At 32.1% G+C, this 19,609-nt stretch overlaps 4 protein-coding genes and 1 long non-coding RNA gene across 7 annotated transcripts; 3 read left to right on the forward strand and 2 right to left on the reverse strand.

Annotated features, from left to right (window-relative positions):
* Positions 1-19: 19 nt before the first annotated feature.
* Positions 20-1,623, reverse strand: LOC128386441 (uncharacterized). Its single transcript, XR_008324897.1, has 3 exons — positions 1,171-1,623; positions 857-946; positions 20-404 (listed from the first exon to the last, which is right to left on the reverse strand). It is a non-coding gene; the product is annotated as an uncharacterized LOC128386441 (long non-coding RNA).
* A 2,827-nt stretch (positions 1,624-4,450) lies between these two features.
* On the forward strand, positions 4,451-9,470 carry LOC128386434 (alpha-mannosidase 2-like). The gene is made up of 2 exons (XM_053345467.1): positions 4,451-5,808; positions 6,131-9,470. The coding sequence occupies exons 1-2, from the start codon at positions 5,520-5,522 to the stop codon at positions 9,394-9,396; spliced, it is 3,555 nt and encodes a 1,184-aa protein (XP_053201442.1). The 5' UTR covers positions 4,451-5,519; the 3' UTR covers positions 9,397-9,470.
* Positions 9,471-12,467: 2,997 nt separating this feature from the next.
* LOC128386435 (DET1 homolog) lies at positions 12,468-15,000 on the reverse strand. Of its 2 annotated transcripts, none has more exons than XM_053345469.1 (2): positions 14,872-15,000; positions 12,468-14,438 (listed from the first exon to the last, which is right to left on the reverse strand). In XM_053345469.1, exon 2 carries the CDS (start codon positions 14,338-14,340, stop codon positions 12,601-12,603), a length of 1,740 nt encoding a protein of 579 aa, XP_053201444.1. In that variant the 5' UTR covers positions 14,341-14,438; positions 14,872-15,000; the 3' UTR covers positions 12,468-12,600. The 2 variants fall into 2 exon arrangements, with proteins under 2 accessions (XP_053201444.1, XP_053201443.1); XM_053345468.1 differs by lacking the exon at positions 14,872-15,000 and adding an exon at positions 14,611-14,850.
* Positions 15,001-15,148: 148 nt separating this feature from the next.
* LOC128386439 (programmed cell death protein 6-like) lies at positions 15,149-16,336 on the forward strand. The gene has a single exon (XM_053345472.1). The coding sequence runs from the start codon at positions 15,467-15,469 to the stop codon at positions 15,992-15,994; it is 528 nt and encodes a 175-aa protein (XP_053201447.1). The 5' UTR covers positions 15,149-15,466; the 3' UTR covers positions 15,995-16,336.
* A 172-nt stretch (positions 16,337-16,508) lies between these two features.
* Positions 16,509-19,274, forward strand: LOC128386436 (spermatogenesis-defective protein 39 homolog). 2 transcript variants are annotated; one of them, XM_053345470.1, is made up of 5 exons: positions 16,509-16,828; positions 17,124-17,196; positions 17,494-17,572; positions 17,670-18,496; positions 18,566-19,274. In XM_053345470.1, the coding sequence occupies exons 1-5, from the start codon at positions 16,800-16,802 to the stop codon at positions 18,725-18,727; spliced, it is 1,170 nt and encodes a 389-aa protein (XP_053201445.1). In that variant the 5' UTR covers positions 16,509-16,799; the 3' UTR covers positions 18,728-19,274. The 2 variants fall into 2 exon arrangements, with proteins under 2 accessions (XP_053201445.1, XP_053201446.1); XM_053345471.1 differs by lacking the exons at positions 16,509-16,828; positions 17,124-17,196 and adding an exon at positions 17,219-17,321.
* Positions 19,275-19,609: the final 335 nt, after the last annotated feature.

The raw sequence follows: 19,609 nt of genomic DNA on the forward strand, positions 1-19,609 counted from the left end.
CCACTACTTCTTCTTCCACGCGGTCTGCCTTCCATTCAACTAGAATAAGAAAAAAAACCAGAATAAAAATAAATTCGAAAATCTTAAATATTAATGAAAAAATTTGACAAAGTTTGAAACTCTGCAAATTTGTTTCCAAGACGAAATGATCTTACATTAGATTGACCCATTTAGTGACCTTAAAACTGATGATTCGTCAAAATTTGATTCAAGGTTGATAAAAATTTCGAGGAAACAAATGAGTTTAATTCCCAAAGGTAAAACTTTCCAACGAAAAACGACAACCAGGGCCAAATTATGTTTCCGCCATTCTTATGAGATTCACTGGAGGCTGAACTATTAGGTATCCACATAAGTAATGTCGTTTTTAGCTTCCATTCACTCTTTGGGTAATTTCTTGAAAACTAACAATTAGTTAATGGTAAAAATTTTAGAATTGAAAGATCAATCACTAAAGCTACGAAATGATATAAAATATAGCGAAATCAAACTATTAATATTAATTTCGATAAATTATTATTGATCTAAATACACTTTTTTTTATTTTTGATATCAAATTTTCGAAGTGGCCTTTTAGAACCTTTAAAGGTCAGAAAATTGCGAAAATTAATTTAAATTGCAGAAAAAGTTTTAACTAATCTATGATATTTAGGATAATTTCCTCGAAAGTTTTATCAAATTTAATTCGAAAATTAGGCAATTTTTATCATCTTTTTTTGCATTGATAAATCATATAAAAAAATTTTGGGAAAATCAAAATTTCATAATAAATTATCTCCTATGGAGTTTCACTGTTAAATCATTTCAAATATAATTTAATATAACGCAACGACCAAAGATCTACTCGACAGTTTACCTAAAAACAATGTGGGTGTTGGTTTTTCGGTTGGTGAGATCGCAGAAACGTCCAGATCCTCGATCGCTGGACTTGGTTTCCATTTAAAGTCTAGTCAAAATGAAGGGAATGATCAAAATGGTGTTGACAAACTTTTCGAAAGTGATCTGGTATTCAGTTCAAGTTGTATTGATAAATTACCAACGGTTGATAGTAAATCATCATTAACAACAAGAGTAAATCAAACAAAAGAATCAAATGAAAATGAACCATCAAATCAATTGGAACATGAAAAGTCACAAAAGAATCAATTGTCATCACTAAATGATACTCACCCAATCGATGTGCCAAAGACTGAATCTAGTTCCAAAAGTGCCAATCAAATTAGATTAACATCAACAATTAAAGATTCACCTGATTTATGGGTTAAATTTTAGAAACAGTCACTAGAAAAGTCTCTATGGGAAGAATCAATTATCAAAGAGGAAGATGATACACAATGTGAATCGTTTACTCAGTTGCGAAAAGAGAATCGACAAAAACCAGCTCATCATTTCAATCAACATCAATCAACATCATTGCCTGGTGCCAGCAATAGTCAATTATCATCACAATTAACCCCAAGCTCTATTAATCCATTAACCGATTCCAGAATCACCACCGATCCCGATGAATTCCTATTTGGACGAAACTGAACAATTCAGTTAAAAAAAACACCCTTACAACCCACACAACAATCAACATCACCATCACTCAATCAAAACCAACAATTAACCAACGATTTATCCCAAAAGGTAAATACAATTTCCCTTAATTTTAATCATCATCCTCATCTTTTTCTTGTCTAAACATTTAATTGTCAACTTCAATCTTTATTATCCTAAAATTGTTTGAATAATTAAACTCCTCAAACTTGTGAGTCTATTAATTGTCCAGAAAAAATCTATTGGAAGTTAATCAAAACACAATTTCCTTAATTTTAACCATCATCCTCATAATAATAGTCAATTATCACAATTAACACCAAACTAACAGCAACCCATCTAAACTAAGATATGGTTCAATTTCAGAATCATCACCGATCCCAACGAATTCTCATTTACACCAATTGTCCAAGTTAATTAACTTTTCATTACTTTTAGTCGATTTCGTATTTACCTTTGTAACTAAACTTCAGTCTTGAGAAGTTGAGCTGTTCGACTCATTAATTTTAGGCCAAAAAGACGATCGGTGTCTACTTAAGGTTATCGAATGAATAAAACTCTGAACTCGAAAGTATCTGCTTTGAAAAAAATTCAAATTCATTTTTAATTAAATTTATTATCTCATTTTCTATAAGAATTTTAACTCGGAGTCTAAGCTACTTCTATTTCGTTCATCAATTTAGGCGAGTAAATTAATTACCATGTACTTTAGAAATACAAAGAAGTTTTCACCGAAAAGAAAAATCTATTTCAATTGATTGTTTGATCGTCCCAAGTCTGTTGGCTCGATTCTTATTCCAGAGTTGCCATCTATTGGATTAAATTAATTCAATTTCTTAAAAAAAAGTTTAATCATGTGAATTCAAATTGACCGGTTCATGAGCTTTTACTCAGGATCGCTATTTTAGTAGTTGGATTAGTTCAGACCTGAGAAATTTTTGGAAATCGTGTCCAAGTTTTTATTCATTAGTCTGTTGCATTAATATCGAGTTACCAATAATAACGACCAGCTATATCTCTTCAGCCTTAAGCTCTCATTTGTGTAATAAATACAGTCCTTGTCAAAATTTTCTAACTCATATCAACCAGAACTCGAGTTACAATCAACTGATTGTTGTGTTTAAACTTTTCACGAGAACTGAATCCTTATGATTGGAAACATTTCTTTCACAAAATCTGATCATTATCATTGCGAAGCTCATTCAAACTCACGATCCAAAAATCTGTCAATCAAAAACCAGAAATCACATAATAAACATCAATAAATAAACACAATTATTTGGGTTATTTACTCTCATTCACTGAAATTGTCACAATTACTTTTTCTGAGCAATTAAATTGCTTTTGATTTGATTCTCTTGCTTTTCCCTTTTTTTAATAGTCCAATAATCCGTCATTATCAAAGAAATACATCAAATTAATCCTTGTATCTTGTGAACAATTACAACTCGTGATGAATGTTTTAATTGTTTACAATTAATCACAATCACTTGTTACGAATGCTGTGGCAATCGTTTCTCTGATTACAATAAATCAAGTTGATTATTTTAATTTTTCTCTTGGTATTGAGCCAATTGATTGTCATCATGAAACAATAATCTAGTTTATCAAGTAAACATGTAACATTTAAGAGACTAGATTGTATTAATAATAAGTTTCACTGATTGAGAATCAATAAACCAAAACTTGATTGAACTGATTAGAGAAATGAAATGACCATTACTGACCATTATTCAGAGAAATGATTCAAGTGCAGTTAATTGTTGCAATTTCACTTCTAATTAGCTTCTCATCTAATGTTCGGGTCAAGTTAATTGCCAGGCAAGAATCTAATTTTTTACTCTTAGTCTCAGATTAGAATCAATTTTTAATCAATGTAGATAATTGTAGTAATCAAGGGTTAGTGTATTTTCAGTTGAATCTATTAATAATAAATTGCTTAAGGTTGGATTAGTTGGTTAATCTACACTCTTGTTGTTATTATTATGAGAAAAGTTAATGAATCAGCTAATCAACGTTTGATTTAATCTAAATTGAGAAATTATAAATTGAAAACCAGTTCAATTTGTTTCGATAATAATTTGATGTTATTTTTTTTTATTTACTTGAACTAAATCAAAATTGAAACAGAAATTAAGCTTCCGCAATCAACGAAAAAAGGTAAAAAAATTATCACCATTTAGGTTCACAATTGATAATTATGATCAACAATCAAATGAGAATCACGAAATTAAATCAAACAATATCTTAACCTCATGCTGACTATCAACTTGGTAAAAAAAAAGGTAAATTTTTTCCCACCGTAAATGTAATTAGTTGATTGTTAGTGGAAATCATTTGGTTGGACCTTTAATCAGTTGAGTCCTTGACAATAATTAGCTGATTGTAATTGCTTATTAAATTCATGGTGATGATAATTATTAGCCTGGAATTGTAAGTACTCAGGGATGAAGTCAACTGGATTGATTGGAAATCGGATCAACAGTTATGAACAATGAACATGATTAAGATGATAAACAAGTGAATTGATTTGATTTATGGTTTTTAATAAGGCAACAAATTTAATCACAATCAAGGAAGAAGATCAAGAAATCACAATGAAAGAAGATGATTGAACTTGATGGTTAAGAGAGAGAGAGAGAGAGAGAGAGAGAGAGTCATCATTCCGGTGAGTTTCATTTTCCAATGAATTGTATTCAGATTCAACTTTTGTTATTCGCTTGATTGTTACAATCAACATCGCACCGTCAAAATTTTACACTTTTTGGCCACAAAAAAAGAATCGCCCTGTTTTCTGTTGACGTTTTCATCTCTCTCCATTTTCAGGTTTCCCTCTCTCTCTCTCTCTCTCTCTCTCCCTTTTACCTCTAACACTCACAAAACCCTCTCCACGCCTTACCCACCACTAACCTTATCCATCACCTTCTCATCCTCATCCTCCTCCTACTCCCGAGTCCTCATTGTACTTGTTTTGGTTCCTTTTACCTGTTAACTTGTCAGACAACATTTACAACAGTTACAGTGAACAGCTAATACAAAGCTAATTGAGAAAACAATAACTTAAAGGAAGAGAAAGAGAAAGAGGAAGATAAAGAAAGAAAGAAAAGAAAGGAAGATCTGTCAGTTTTTTCTCCTTTCTTTTGCTTTGTTGTTGCTTTTTCCTTTTCTCCTTTTTTTCTGACTCATGATTGTTTTTTTTTCTTATTTCTCTCACCAATCTTTTGATAATCTTATTCTAATTAATTAACCAACTTTCTAATTGTGATCATCATTTAATTTCACTTTCAACCTGTTCAATTTGTTGATTTAATTGTTAGAAGGGAATAAAAATGTTCACCATTTCTCTAAACAATCACAACATTGGAAGTAAAATGTTGTGGATTCCCTCGGTTCTTATGTTGCTATTACATTGAGATCTTCACTCATCAATATCCAGTTAAATGGTTTCCTTTTTTAAATTGCTTGTGTCTGTTATCATTAATTATCGTCAAATTGTTGTTATGCTCAATACAATCAATTAACATCTCTACTTAATCCATTCAATACTTTTCATCTCTTCTGTTTTCCGGTTAAGATATTTTTCCATTTGTGTTGTCAATGTTACATCAAAATCTTGAAAAAGACTTGAAATTTAGTGAATCATCAACAACATAATTCGTATCCATTTTATTACTTAATCAATTGTTAATCTTGTGTTTTATTTCATTTACCAAGGATAGATTAATCTCACCACTTTGTTTTGATAAAAATTGTGACAATTAACTCCTTTACATATCTTTCTAATTGTATGAAACAATCCAACTGATTACCATTGTTGCTCTCCTATGGAGATTAGTTAATCTGATTCTCATTTGGGTTGGTTAAAAATCTCGCGTTTTATTTTTGTTAATCATCATTTTTTTTGTCTTCTCTCTCATTCTCTCTCTGTGTGTGTGTTTCCATACATACACACAAACACTCATCATCTCTCACCAAGTCCAATGGAAATGTTGAAACTGATGAAAAGGTTCAAAATCAAATTTCTCTTCCTTTTTTCAATCGTAATTATCTGTCTTCTAATTGGATTATATTCAAATTTTATGAGCCCAAGTCCGATTCCTACTCATCCGATAAGTTATTCTGAATATAAATCATCACCTTCTCCCTACTTCCAACAACAACAACAACAACGGAAAACCTTTCATGGCGGTAAAAATGTTGACCCTCCACAAGAAGCAACTGAATATTTAGTCTATGATAATAGAGAATCAAATTACTCATTATTTCAAGGTAAGTTAATTAACTTCTATCTACATGATCGATTCTAGAAAATCATGAGAGAAAAATAAATACTGAGAGATTTTGTTTTCCTTTAAGAATCTTGTTTACCCTTTTCCAATAAGCACTTTTTATGAATGGATTTTTCTATTTACTTTCTATTCCATTAGTGTAATTTAGTTACCAATCACAAATACTTTTGATTAGAATCAATAATTAATCACAGTTCCAGACGAGAGATTTTTTTTATTTCTCATCAATAATAGAGAGAGAGAAACTCATAAATATTAACATTACATTTTCCTCATTTACATTTTCCTTTTTCTTTATCCAGATTCAAAGTGCATTACAATTAACAGTGAGAAGATTTCTGATGATCAGCTCATTTTAACGAGTAAACATTATGAGAATCTTAATTTTAAACCATCATTTCGTCTCTATTGGAATCAAACCTTTGAGAGAAGATACCTTGAGGCTAAAAAGGATCCATCAAGTGAACCACTTAAAATATTCATCATCCCCCATTCACACAATGATCCTGGTTGGTTGAAAACGTTTGAAAGTTATTATTTAACAACAACATCTAATATCTTGAATAATATGGTTGATCGATTGGATAAGTATCGGGATTTTACCTTCATGTGGACGGAAATATCATTTTTTGCTCGATGGTGGAAAGATTTATCTTCTACATCTACTGTTCGTCAAATGGTTAAAGATCAAATTGCCCGTGGACAATTGGAGATAACTACTGGTGGATGGGTTATGCCTGATGAAGCAATTGCCCATTATCATGCGATTATTGATCAACTAATTGAAGGTCATCAATGGTTAAAAGTCAATCTTGGCTTAGATTCACCGCCAAATAATAGTTGGTCTGTTGATCCATTTGGACACAGTGGTACTTATCCAACCTTTTTAAGCTCATCTGGGCTTCATCATATGGTCATCCAAAGGATTCATTTTGGATGGAGACAACGATTAGCTGAGAAACAAGCACTTGAATTTTGGTGGAAACAAGCATCTGATTTTACTTATCCCCTTTTATCCTCATCCAAACCTCCACTTTGTCATGTTGCACCTTTTGCTTTGTACAATATAAAACATACCTGTGGACCTGAGAATGATGTTTGTTTGCAATTTGATTTTCGCCGGATTATGGGCGAAGCATCGGAATCTCGTTCTACTGTGATCTCGAATGAAAATGTCGATTCAAAGGCTCGACTTCTTCTCGGTCAATATGGTCGAACCGCATCTCTGTATACGCACAATGTTGCCCTCATACCTTTGGGTGATGACTTTAGATACGATCAGATGACCGAATGGGATCAACAGAGAGAAAATTTTGTCGCTCTCATGAATCATATCAACGATAATCCACAAAAGTTTAACTCGACTCAAATAACTTTTGGCACTTTAAGCGACTATTTCAACGAAGTCAAAACTCGAGGTTCTCGTAATCCAAAGGCTGCAATAAACTGGACTCTAGTGGGCGACTTTATGCCCTATGCTGATATTTATTCGGGAGCTGGACCATCTTACTGGACTGGATATTTTACTACGCGACCTTTTTGGAAATCACTCTCTCGATCATTGGAACATTATCTTCGAAGTGCTGAAATTTTATATTCCTTGGCTCGAACTATTAAGCTAAAAGATCGTAACAAAGGAATTGTTGAGAGATTCATTGAAGATTATAAATCTCTGACCACAGCTCGTCAAAATTTGGGTCTTTTCCAACATCATGATGCCATCACTGGAACATCGAAAGAGTTTGTTATGCAAGATTATGGTCTTCGACTTCATCAATCCATCGTTGAATCCTTCAGGGTCATGGTTCACGCTGTTCAATATCTAGTTTCTTCTCAGAAAGGAAATGTTCAATCGACTGTTTTTCCTTCATTCCTTTTCCCCACTGTACAACAATCTTCATGGGACTCACCGATAAATGATATTCCTCTTACGGTTCCTGATAAATCATCTCGAAAACTTGTCATCTTCAATAGCCATCCCAGAGAGATTCTGTTTCCCATTAGAATAAAATGTCGCCATGATGCTATCATTTTACATGATGCAGAAACAATGAAAACGATTCCTTTTCAAGTTTCCCCGGTTTGGAACAGTAGTCTTAACTTGGATGACCGAGAATTTGAAATCATCTTCATGAGCCGATTACCAGCACTCTCATTGAAAACTTACCTTATCAAAATGCTACCAAGAGGACAAGATATTGCAGCAAAGTCTCAAGTTTTCATCTTAATGGATGATACTTCAAGTGAAACTCGATCTCTTGATTCAATGGAAGGTGATTCAACATTTCGATCGACTTTTGTGTTCCCCAAATTATTCAAAGATGATATTGAACTGACAACACCTCATTTAACTGTTCTATTTGACCGGTCAACTGGTTTTCCCAAACTTCTCAAAAGTTCATCGGGCTCATGGAGCCATTCAATGCACGTCAGTTTACACGCTTACAAATCTGTCCCCTTTCACTCTGGCGCCTACTTGTTTCAACCAACAGCGGATGATGACCTGGTCAATATTCATGACCGATTTCCAATCATTCGTCTTATTAAGGGTCCAACTATGTCCGAAGTGATTGTCTCTCACTCTTCCAGTATAATCATCACCTTCCGTGTTTATCATGACAAAGCTCCTATTGGTGCTGCTTTAGAAATTGATTTAAGTCTAAATATTGACAATTCAGAGTACAAAGATCGTGAGCTAATTATGAGAATCTCAACTGATTTAGATAATAAGGAAACTTCCTTGAACGGCAAAGAATATAGTCCAATATTTTACACTGATTCAAATGGATACCAAATGATTCGTCGAAAGTTTGTCAATGATGTCGGAATTCCTGCCAATTATTATCCAATGACATCAGCAGCTTATATCGAAGACACAACGAGCCGATTAACTGTATTAACATCTCACTCTCGAGGTGTCACAAGTCCATCTAAAGGTATTCTCGAAATGATGTTGGATCGTCGGACTCTTTACGATGATTATCGTGGTTTAGGCGAATCAATTGTCGATAATAAGTTGACGCGATCTAAATTTCTCCTTGTTGTGGAAAAACTTACCACCTCTGATGGAAAAGTGACTCTCAAATCAACTTCACCTTCACCTTCAACTCAAGAGATTCCAAATTTATCTCAACTCTCGTTTCATTTGTTGACTGATTTAATTTATCCTCCAATTGTTTTCGCTGACGATGGAACCGAGGATAAATCATTAGCATCCAAATTAACTTTCTTAAACAAACCAATGCCTTGTTATCTTCATCTAGTCAATATTAGATCGTTACCCCGAACAAATGATTTTGATAAACCCTCCGAATCAAATTTGTTAATTGTCCATCGACCAGGATTCACTTGTAAAATTGATAATCGTCAATTGTTTGAAAACAATCAACTTTGTCCAGTTGAAAAATCATCACTTGCATCAAGATTTACTCAACATCGGATAAAAAAGTTAACAGAAACAACATTAACTGGTCTCAAAGTGATTAAATCTGGTTTATCATTTGTTGATATATTACGATTAACACCAATGAGATTAGCAACTTTTATTATCCAATTTGCTTCTTCGTGATCCTCGAAAAATATAAATGGTACAACTAATTGAAAAGAATTATAAATTTTCACAAGTTTGCTCAATTATGAAAATAGATCATTACAAGTCCCGAACGATTAGAAAGTCAAGTTCGTTGTCCTGATTGGATCGCAATTAATATTCTGAAAAAAAAACAAGCACAATCAATTCGTACCAACGATTACACTCAGTAAATTGCTACGAAACAAGTGATTCTCAGCTAATTAATGAGCTTGAAAATCTTCATTCTTTTTCTGATACAATCTGAATGTCGATAAATTGTCGAGCAATCAAATCACAATAGAAGAAATTTTCTTCTTTTCCTCTGGTCTTTTTTTCTAATTACAAAGTTTAATTCAAAATTACACACAAATTATTCAACCAATGTAATAACGATAATTGTCTCAACTGTAATTTTGGACTCTTGTTAATTGTAAAGTCTCAATTTAACCAATCTATTTATTGACTTATTTATATTAATCCAAATGTATCATTATCACTTGAACCATCCAAATCCCATTGGAAAATGTTTATTATTTATTAACAATTTAAATGATTAAATTTAATGAAAGCTAAATAACTGAAAAATTAAAATCATGTTCAACTAATTCAATTGCCAAGGTAACTAATTGTAAAATAAGATGATAATTAAAATCAATGCATATTACTGATCAATGTTTCTTTCAATTTTATTTCAAATGATTGTTTGTCAACCACGAATAATTTAATTGTGATATAATATTAGTAATTACAAACTGAATGGTCATAAAAAGTATAATAGTTAGGGAATTTGGTTAACTGCCAAAACAATTAGTTTGGTAGTTAATTGATTCGTAGGTGGGAATACAATGTAAAATTAAAGTTTACATTTTTTATATTTATGGACAGAGTTGATTGTTGTGTTAGAATTATACTAATAGTAAATTAGTGATGAATTGCACTCGAAATTGACCAAGGGATAAGAATATGAGATGAATACTTTTCTTCAAAGAAAACGGATGAAAATTCAATGAAAAAAGAGAAAACTGAGAAATTAAATTGATCTAATAATAAATGTAAAAGTTCAGCGGTAGCAAACACGGAAATAGGGAACAGTCAGAATTTCACTAATCAGTTAATTGCAATTGGACACAAAATATGAATTCCAATTAACCAACTTCCATGGAAATATAACCAATTAAGAGAAATTTTGAAAAAGAAACAATTAAATCAAATCTTAGGCCTGTAGTATTCACCAACTGAGATTAAGCTTAACTCTGAGATCAAATCAGTTGAGTTCAACTTGACTGTTTCACCAATTAAAGGATGAAGACCATTTAAATAGGGAATTCCGCCTAGACATACAAAATATATGTGAAAAAAAAATCTTCTTTACGCTAGCGAAAATTGTAGAAAAATAATAGACCAATATGATATAAACCAATTCATTAAAAAAAATTCGGAAAAAATGAGTTAGATTAGAAAAAAAGAGAAATAAAAGTCGAAATCAAAATTTGATCTTGACTTTCTCTTGATTCTAAGATCAATTGAGTTTAATTTCGGTTGGTGAAACAACAATTTAAGCTGAGATAAATTGATCGGGGTTGGTGAAACATGATTTTTTGGTAAGACGATACGAGTGTTTGTCAGCTCAACATTTTCACTCAAAGCTGCTTATTTTTTGAAATTTTTTTTTCGGCTTAAGGTTCAAGCTACATATTAAAATGGACTTAATTGTTCAGTTGATTGTGTTTGTTTAAATTAGGTCATGTCTTTGCTAATAAGGGTCACCATGACCAAAGAAAGGCCCGGAGGACCTGAGACAATCAAACCGAACCTTAAGCCGAGAAAAAAATCAGCTGAAAATTGAAAATATCGGTCTGTATTGTACTTCATAGCTTCTTTCTATTGATTTCTGTACAGGGGGTATTGTGAATAAATCTAGTTCAGAAAGAACTGCCTCTTTTGAATATTTGCTTTGGATGGTCATTTCAAGAAATTATAACCTGTGATATACGGTCTTTTAGTCACTTTTCTCCTTTTTATATCTGAACCTGATTGAGTTTTATCATCCGAATGTTTCCTTTTTATAGCTTCTTGTGCTACTTCTTGTACCGTATCAATAATTCGTATCGTCTTACCACTCAAAAGATTGAATATAGTTGACTAACGTACTTAAAAATGGGAAAAATAGATTTTAAATCCATAGGCACGGTGAAATATCAAGGAAGTGAATTGAGAAACCTTTTCTCATGCATTTTTCTAGTGTATTTTTTGATGATACAACTTAACTGTTTCACCAATTAAAATTAAATTTGATTTGTAATCATAACTCTTTTTTCTTGAATTTTTTGATGAATTAATTAATATCACAATTTTAATCTTAATGGTCAAAAAGTTTGCCCTTTGAATGAACAGTATTTCGACTCCGAAAATTTGGTTTTGGCTCCAGATTTGGACAATTGTATTAATGAAACACAATTACGATGGACATTAACTGGTTGCTCTGAGCAATTCGAACGGATGGAACCACAAGTCTAAAGAAGATCATATTGATTGCTATGGTCACAATATAATCTTGTCTAATATAACCCGAAAATGTCCTCATTACCCATTCCGATTGGATGCTGATACACCTTTTACAATTGGACGGAAAAGTTACTCCGTAACCTTCATCACGAAAAATGTATTCGACACGGAAACGATGAAGATAAATTTCATCTTAGATAACAGTCCGATTGATTTTGGATTGAAATCAATCAACATGGAACTTTACTCAAATCCGTATCAATTTATGAAGAAACAATGGGAAAATCCGTCTTTTCCATGAACATTCAAATATTTTATCACCTTCCAATTGCTTTTATCTAGAGAGCGAAATGTTTGCATCGCTGTGACCGTTGTGATGTTTGATGAAAGAAAGAGGATTTCTTATCCTTTGGTTTCTCTTTCCAAAAGTTGACTTTACATTACATCCCCATCCTTATGATTAAACGGAGGAAATTATCAGCATAATTCAGTCAATTTGAATATAATCAATCTCATCACCAGTTTGATGAACTTGATTAACAGCGAGAGTATCAGCTTGATCATCATTGGTACTTTGATCTTCTTGATCAGCAGCGAAGGGACAGTAATCATACCAATGGAATTGTGTTGGTCTTCCAGCGATGTAACATTTCCAACATGGAGCTCTAGGAGTCTTAAGAAGACAAGGTGACAACGTCAAAGTCGTTGAGGTACGTGTCTTATATGAAGATTAACGACAAAATCGGAATTGGTTCGTTGAATGCTAAGAGCAAAAGGGTCGTATGGATGAAAGGAAAAAGCGACTAATCTCAACGCTGAAGGAGAATCGTTATGTTGATGATCAGCGTGAATTTTGAACCTTAAGGATCCATCATCTCGACTATAAAATCGTATTGGATATTCACCACAAGATTTTGGACGCTCCATTGGAGTAACCCAACGATCATCATAACTGAATAACGATAAATCAAGATAAGGACAAGGAGTATAAGACTGAGCGGAAATCGGAAGTAAAGATAAGATTCGACGAGTAGCCTCTGTGGGTCCACCATCACGAGTGAGTAACTTTTTAAATCTCTGAGCAATCGTTCGTGCATATACATTGTTCCCAGCAGAACAGACATAAGAATGAGTATTGCGAAAATAGTCACAAAAATTTTCAAATATTTGCAACAATTCATTGGAATTGTTCTCATAAATTTGTAAAATGGTGGCCGTTGATATTTGATAGGCCACAAAATAGGATGAGAGATTATGATTATCGAGTAAACGTGAAGTGATACTCTCATTTACCTCGTATTTTATTAGTAAATGATCTTTGTCGAGTAGCTGCATTTTGGACATTCTTAATGAGAGATAGTGTTCAAATTTACGATGATAATTGACCAGCGGATGGACATTTCCAGTTGTTTGTGATTCTTTGTGAGCTCGACGATAAAGAAAGGCCAGAAATCGGTGTTTTAATGCACTAATGAAAACCTCATGGAAAGCTGGATCGGGTGAAGTGGCTCGAGCAGTAAGGGAAGACGATGATGATGATGATGATGATGATGCTGTTGAGTTAGGTGATGCAAATGATGAGGAAGATGGTGGAGAAATTGAATTAACCTCTTCAAAGGGAGATGAAATAACGAAATAATCATCTTCAAAACAAAATCGACCAATGGAATTGATGAGAAGAAATTTTTTACCAGTTGTACTACTATCAACAATATGATAGATGTGAATAGTTTGGTGTTGAATTGAAAGAACGGCAAGAGTATCATCGTGTAGATAGAGTCCTTGATTATGAGATAATATAATATAATCCGTTTTGAAAATCAGTTGATCACATTTTTTACCCTTAACCATATCGATTAGGTAAATACAAAAATCTTCAAGAAAAAATCTAATATTTACACTCATACTTTCATTGTTACGAAGGACATCATAATAACTTGGAAATACCTGATCGTTAATTGTTGCAGAACTGGCGACAATCACATATCTACTATCATTGGTGAACAGGCTACATTCCCGGTTTAATCTTTCGTAGTTTGAAGTTAAATTGACGATGTGTTTGAGCTTAAAAAAGTGCGAAAATATATTTGCTTGAATGAAGGCTGATTCATCCAATCTACTTCGCTCTCCACCGACAAAATCGCCCTCAATGTTGATCTTTTCAAGTAGCTCATTAGCTACAGCGGGTCCTTGATAAGTGTAAACATGTAATGAACTTTGATCATTACTGAAAGCGATCAAATATTTTCCATCGGGCGTAAATTTCCTAAGAAAACATGGAGGTTTATCGATGTTAATCACAGACATATTTGGGAAAATATTTTGATAGAAACATCGATTGGTGTAATGTTTAGAAGTTCTTGGTTTAATATCCATAAGCTCACGATTCCGTAAACGGTGAACAATATTTTGACTTAATCTCTTTTTCATCTTCATTATAGATTATCAGGTCACAATAGATAATAGAGAAAACTTATCAAATAATGTCCACTGATTGTTGACTGAAGACCATCAGTTGAGAAGACAAAATGGAACTGAGAAATAAAAGATGAGATTGTATAGTAATTAGAATTAAATTGAATATTATAAAAAAAAGTAACTTTAAACAAGAAAAAATTGTCTGACAACAGAAAAACAATCAAGATCAAATGAATTAAATTCAATTGAATTCAAAGTGATATTTTGTTGAGTAAAACAAGAAATTACCAGAAAAGTATCACTAATGATTACACAATCTTAAAGAGAGCCTCTAATGAGTATTTGTTGTGTTTACGTAAATCAAATCAAGCACAAGATAGAAAATAGAATTAACTTGATTACATAAGATGAAATAAACTAAATGGTTTGTGGTTGTAAAGGAATAAAAAATCAACAATAAATTGTGAAATTTGAAGCTCATTGTGCTTGAGAATCATTGAGATGTGAAAAGGTAACAAAAACTACACAAAGATATTCAACTTTACTTACCCTGGAATTGTCATTAAAAATTCTCATATGGTCTCTCATTAAATAGCGATTAAAATGAGTGAAAATAATTAAATAATTTGCGAAAAAGTTGAAAACATAACAATGAATGAAAAAGTATCAACAAAAATTGAGAGAAAACAAAACAAACTGTCATATGGAATTGGAATTGGAATTTTGTGGCTCCATCTTCATTCGTAAAGTTTAACTTCGAACTTCGGATCCTTTGTATCGATATTTGGACTTTTAAAATATCGGTTACGCAATTTTCTCAAAACTGATTATTGATTAATAACTTTGATTGTGATTTTATTGTTCTGTTTGTTTGATTTCAATTAATTGGCAATCAGTAGATTTCTCATTGAATTTACCCTTTTAAACCGTAATTTTTTTACCTCAAGTGAAAAAGTTCCAAAGATTTTTTGGATAGAAACGTCAATTCGTCAAAGATTTTATCTTCTCCGATTTTCCTTTGTTTGGAATTTTTTTTTCTCTTTCTCTGTGATCGTTACAAGATCTTTTCTATTTGTTAGTGTTTAATTATTTTGTTTTTGTCTCTCTGATTTTTTTTTGATCAAGATTAATTTTGTTGTTAACTATGGCCACTCCTATGCCTTCGGAAGCTGATTTATATAAAATTTTTGGTGCTGCTGACAAAGATAGATCTGGACAAATTTCTGCTGAGGAATTACAAAAAGCTTTAAGCAATGGTACTTGGGAACCATTTAATATGAAATTGATTAAGATGATGATTGGTATGTTTGATCGAGATGGAAGTCAAACAATTGATTACAATGAGTTTAAACAACTTTGGAAATTTATCAATGATTGGCTTAATTGTTTCCGTCAATATGATGCTGATCGAAGTGGTTCAATTGCTAAACATGAACTTAACCATGCTCTCAACTCTTTTGGTTACCGTTTATCAGAGTCCACTTATCATCTTTTAATGAAGAAATTTGGTGATCCAACTGGCCAATCGATTATATTTGACAATTTTCTCCTTCTTTGTGTCACCCTACAAGGAGCAACATCAGCATTTTCAGCCTTTGACGTTGAACGAAAAGGTGAAATCAAAATAAGCTACGAACAATTTTTGAACACAATTTTCCCACTGGTCGCCTAATCAGTTATCATTTCCATTGCTGGTACAAATCCTTTCAAAAGGAAAAAGGTGTTTTCTCCATACTCGAGGCCAAAACTGGACAATTCTTTTAATCTCTTATACTTTTCCAAAACTGGTTAATCTAATATTTTTTATCCAAATGATAATCATTAATCTCATGTTATTCTAATTAATCTCGGTATCTCTGCTTCATTTTTCGGGTTGTGTAATTAACTTGAAACAAACACTAAAAAGTAAACAAATTTGGCTAATAAAATGTTCAAAACATGATTAATTTCATTCCAATGAACAAATCAAATAATAAATAATCGTATTCAATTCTCAATTCATAATCAAAAATAACAGTAATCTTATTTATGAAAAGAAATAAATGAAGAAACCATCTAATTAATAAATTAGAAAACAAATTAACACGAAACTTGATTAAAACCATTTGAATTTGGATAAAAAAATCAACTCGATCCAAACATGTGACCGTTAAGGTAAATAAACAAACAGATGATGTTTGTTATCTTCATCATCCAATTGTATCAAATGTCTTAATTAAATTCTCTTGATTCAATTGTTCACTAAATTATCAATTCTAATTTGATAATAATTCCTGTACAATAATGAGTAATTAATGTTTCCCATAAAATTGTGTTAATCATGAAGTGGAAAATGTTTAGTTGACAAATTGGTTTCTTTCAATCATTGGATTTGTTTTGTTTTTTTCCCAAACCAAACAATTTATTTTTCTATTTCTATTTCTAATAGCTAATTGTTGTGTTTTAATTTTTGCCATCAACAAATTAATTTCTTAACAATGTCTTCGAGTAAATCACCTCAACTATGGTAAGTAATAATTTCCATCATTTTCCATCAATTGAATAGAAAACATTTCTGTTTAATTTATTACCATTATCTATTTTTATGGTGGTTCATTGAATCAATTTTTACCCTTGAATTTTTCATTCATTCATGATAATCAAATATCATCTGTGTCTAATTAACTGAATAGATTTTCATCATTTTCCTGTCAGCTTTAATTACCAGAAGTAATAAAGGTTGACTTGATAAGATGATTTCTAATCCAGGGTTAATCTTAAATAACAATCTCTCTCACTTTCACTCTCTCTATTTTCTGTAGGCCTGAGTCAGGTAAAGTCGATGATTTTTGGGAATATTCAAAGCCAATGTCCTTCAATTTTGAAGATGATTCGGTAAGGAAGATAATCTCTTAAAACCTGAACCATCCGCCTGAATCCACCACAATCCTCATCTATTTAATTAGTTAATCATTCAAAGATCATTCAATGATTACTAACCCATGGCATCAATATTCACTGTAAAGTCCCAATTGCCATGAGAGTCAACAATCAATGACATTGACTGTTGAAAATAATTACATTTCTCTGCCCATGTTAATCTCCTTTAATCTGAATCATCTTGTCTAGTTAATTAACTCACGTTTTTCCCTCTCTAATCTTTTGTTATCCTCTCTTTTTAATAATCTTCAGGATATTGATTCATTATGTGATCAGAAACAATTCACGAGCACCTCACCCAAACCAACGGAAATCCTGTCAAAGCCTCATGGTAATCAATTTAATTTCCTTCTCACGATGATTCAATTGATTGCTGTTACTATATTTCCATTCTTATTCTGCTATATTATTGTTTCCCTTTATTACAGTTCCTGATACAATTAAATTGATGAGTCCAGAGGAAGCAGTTGAGCGAGTTAATCAATCGATCCAAAAGATTTCAAGTAAAAATTATTCAACTTCAGGTTCAACTAGTAAGATTGACGCTTGTGTAAAGCAATTAGTTAACGGAGAGAATCCCAATTTATCAATTTTCAAATCAAAAGAGGATAAATTATCTCTTTTAGAGACAGCAATTAATACTTATGATGGTGATGCGATAATTGCGGTGATCATTTTTCTTGAGAAAACTTTATGTTGGCGTATATTTGCCATGGAATTGTTAATTAGACCCACGGCTGTTGATCATTATATTGATTTACTTCGAGAAACCAATCGATCTAAAGATTTAACCGATTTCCTTGCAATGTTGGGCCGCTCGGAAGAAGCAGCGATTGTTAATTATTCCATTGCAATTAAATGTCAACACATGGAGACGAAAATTAAGCATTTGAAACATTGTTACAATAATTTTTTTAAAGATCTTCAAGATGAATTATATTGTCCAACAATCATGGAGCAAATTACTCTCTTCGAATATCAATTACCCGTTGATTCAGCTGATTCTAAGGTTATGGAGGCAAATGAAAGATTTGAATCACTACCACCCGGTTCATCGTTTTTAGGGTCATCAGTGGTCAGTACACTTTTCTATTCCATTGTTCATCATAGTAAAAATCCACCCACACACTTTGGAAGTCCACAAACGATTCGAAACAATCATAACATTTCCGACAAACAATATTATTGGACTGCACTTCGAGCACTGGCAAAGACAAAACGCTGGAATGAAATTGACCAGTTATTCCATTATCAGGTAACTACTATTTAAATTAATCTTGTAATTCGATGATTATTGACAAATTGTTTTCTCATCTAATGTTAGACTTTCCTTGGTTCGAAAAAGATTCGAAACATTATTCCATTTGAACGTGTCGTTCGTACCCTCGGTAATGAAGGAGCTCCACAACCGCTGATCAACACTTACCTTAAATTAGTCGATGATGATGATGTTAAATTAAAATTGACCCAAGAATATTTGCGATAATCAATTGGTGCAACTAATCATCGTTAAGAAATTGGGTCAAAGTGTTTTTCTGATCAAAGAATAACCAAAAAAAAAACGAAAGCTCGGAAAACTCTACAAATCATGATCACAATTAAAAACCAAAAGAAAGTGTTTTGGTTTCATGTTATGAATCAAGAGGATTTTTTAACTTGGAGATTTGGTTTCGTCAATCAGGAAACATCACAAATGAATAAATTAACCACAAAAGAAAGGAAATAAAAGTTAAAATGTTATTTCCGTTAATCTATTGAACAATTAGACTGAACAATCGGGGAACGAAATGTTCGTGAATTGAAAAAAAAAAACGAAAAAGTTTCACTACTTTGAAATTCGTTGGACAAAACCATAAAGTACTAAATGTGAGCAAACCGATTCTGATAATAATTCTAATCACATCGAAAATGTAATTACTTTTTTTCGAGTTTGAACATATCACCTCGTACATGTCAAACGAACAAAGTTTTTTTGTAATATCACGCAAACAAAACACGAATATTAATAAACAACTTGACCAATAATTAGAAAATAGATTTTATTCCATTAACTGTGATTAAAGCGAATAATTGATTCTTCATTCAATCAACAATCAATTAAGAACTTGAAACGATCAAATGTCCGTTGTATCTTTCAAGGTTATCATTTGAATCATCATCTTCACCCCCCACCAACTAATTCAGTTAATCATGTTAATTAGAATTGGTTCTAAATCAAGTACGATCATTTTCTAAATGAAGAAAAAGAGAAACTAGTTCAAGGAATTTATATTAGTTGGTGACCAGGCGAAACTTCATCTAATTCTTAATATATTAAGGTAAATTTAGAACTCTCATCATCATGATTACCTTTTTTTTTTCATCTTCT

This window comes from Panonychus citri, unplaced genomic scaffold (assembly GCF_014898815.1).
Source record: "Panonychus citri isolate SS breed McGregor unplaced genomic scaffold, ASM1489881v1 Contig00070, whole genome shotgun sequence".
Lineage (NCBI taxonomy): Eukaryota > Metazoa > Arthropoda > Arachnida > Trombidiformes > Tetranychidae > Panonychus > Panonychus citri.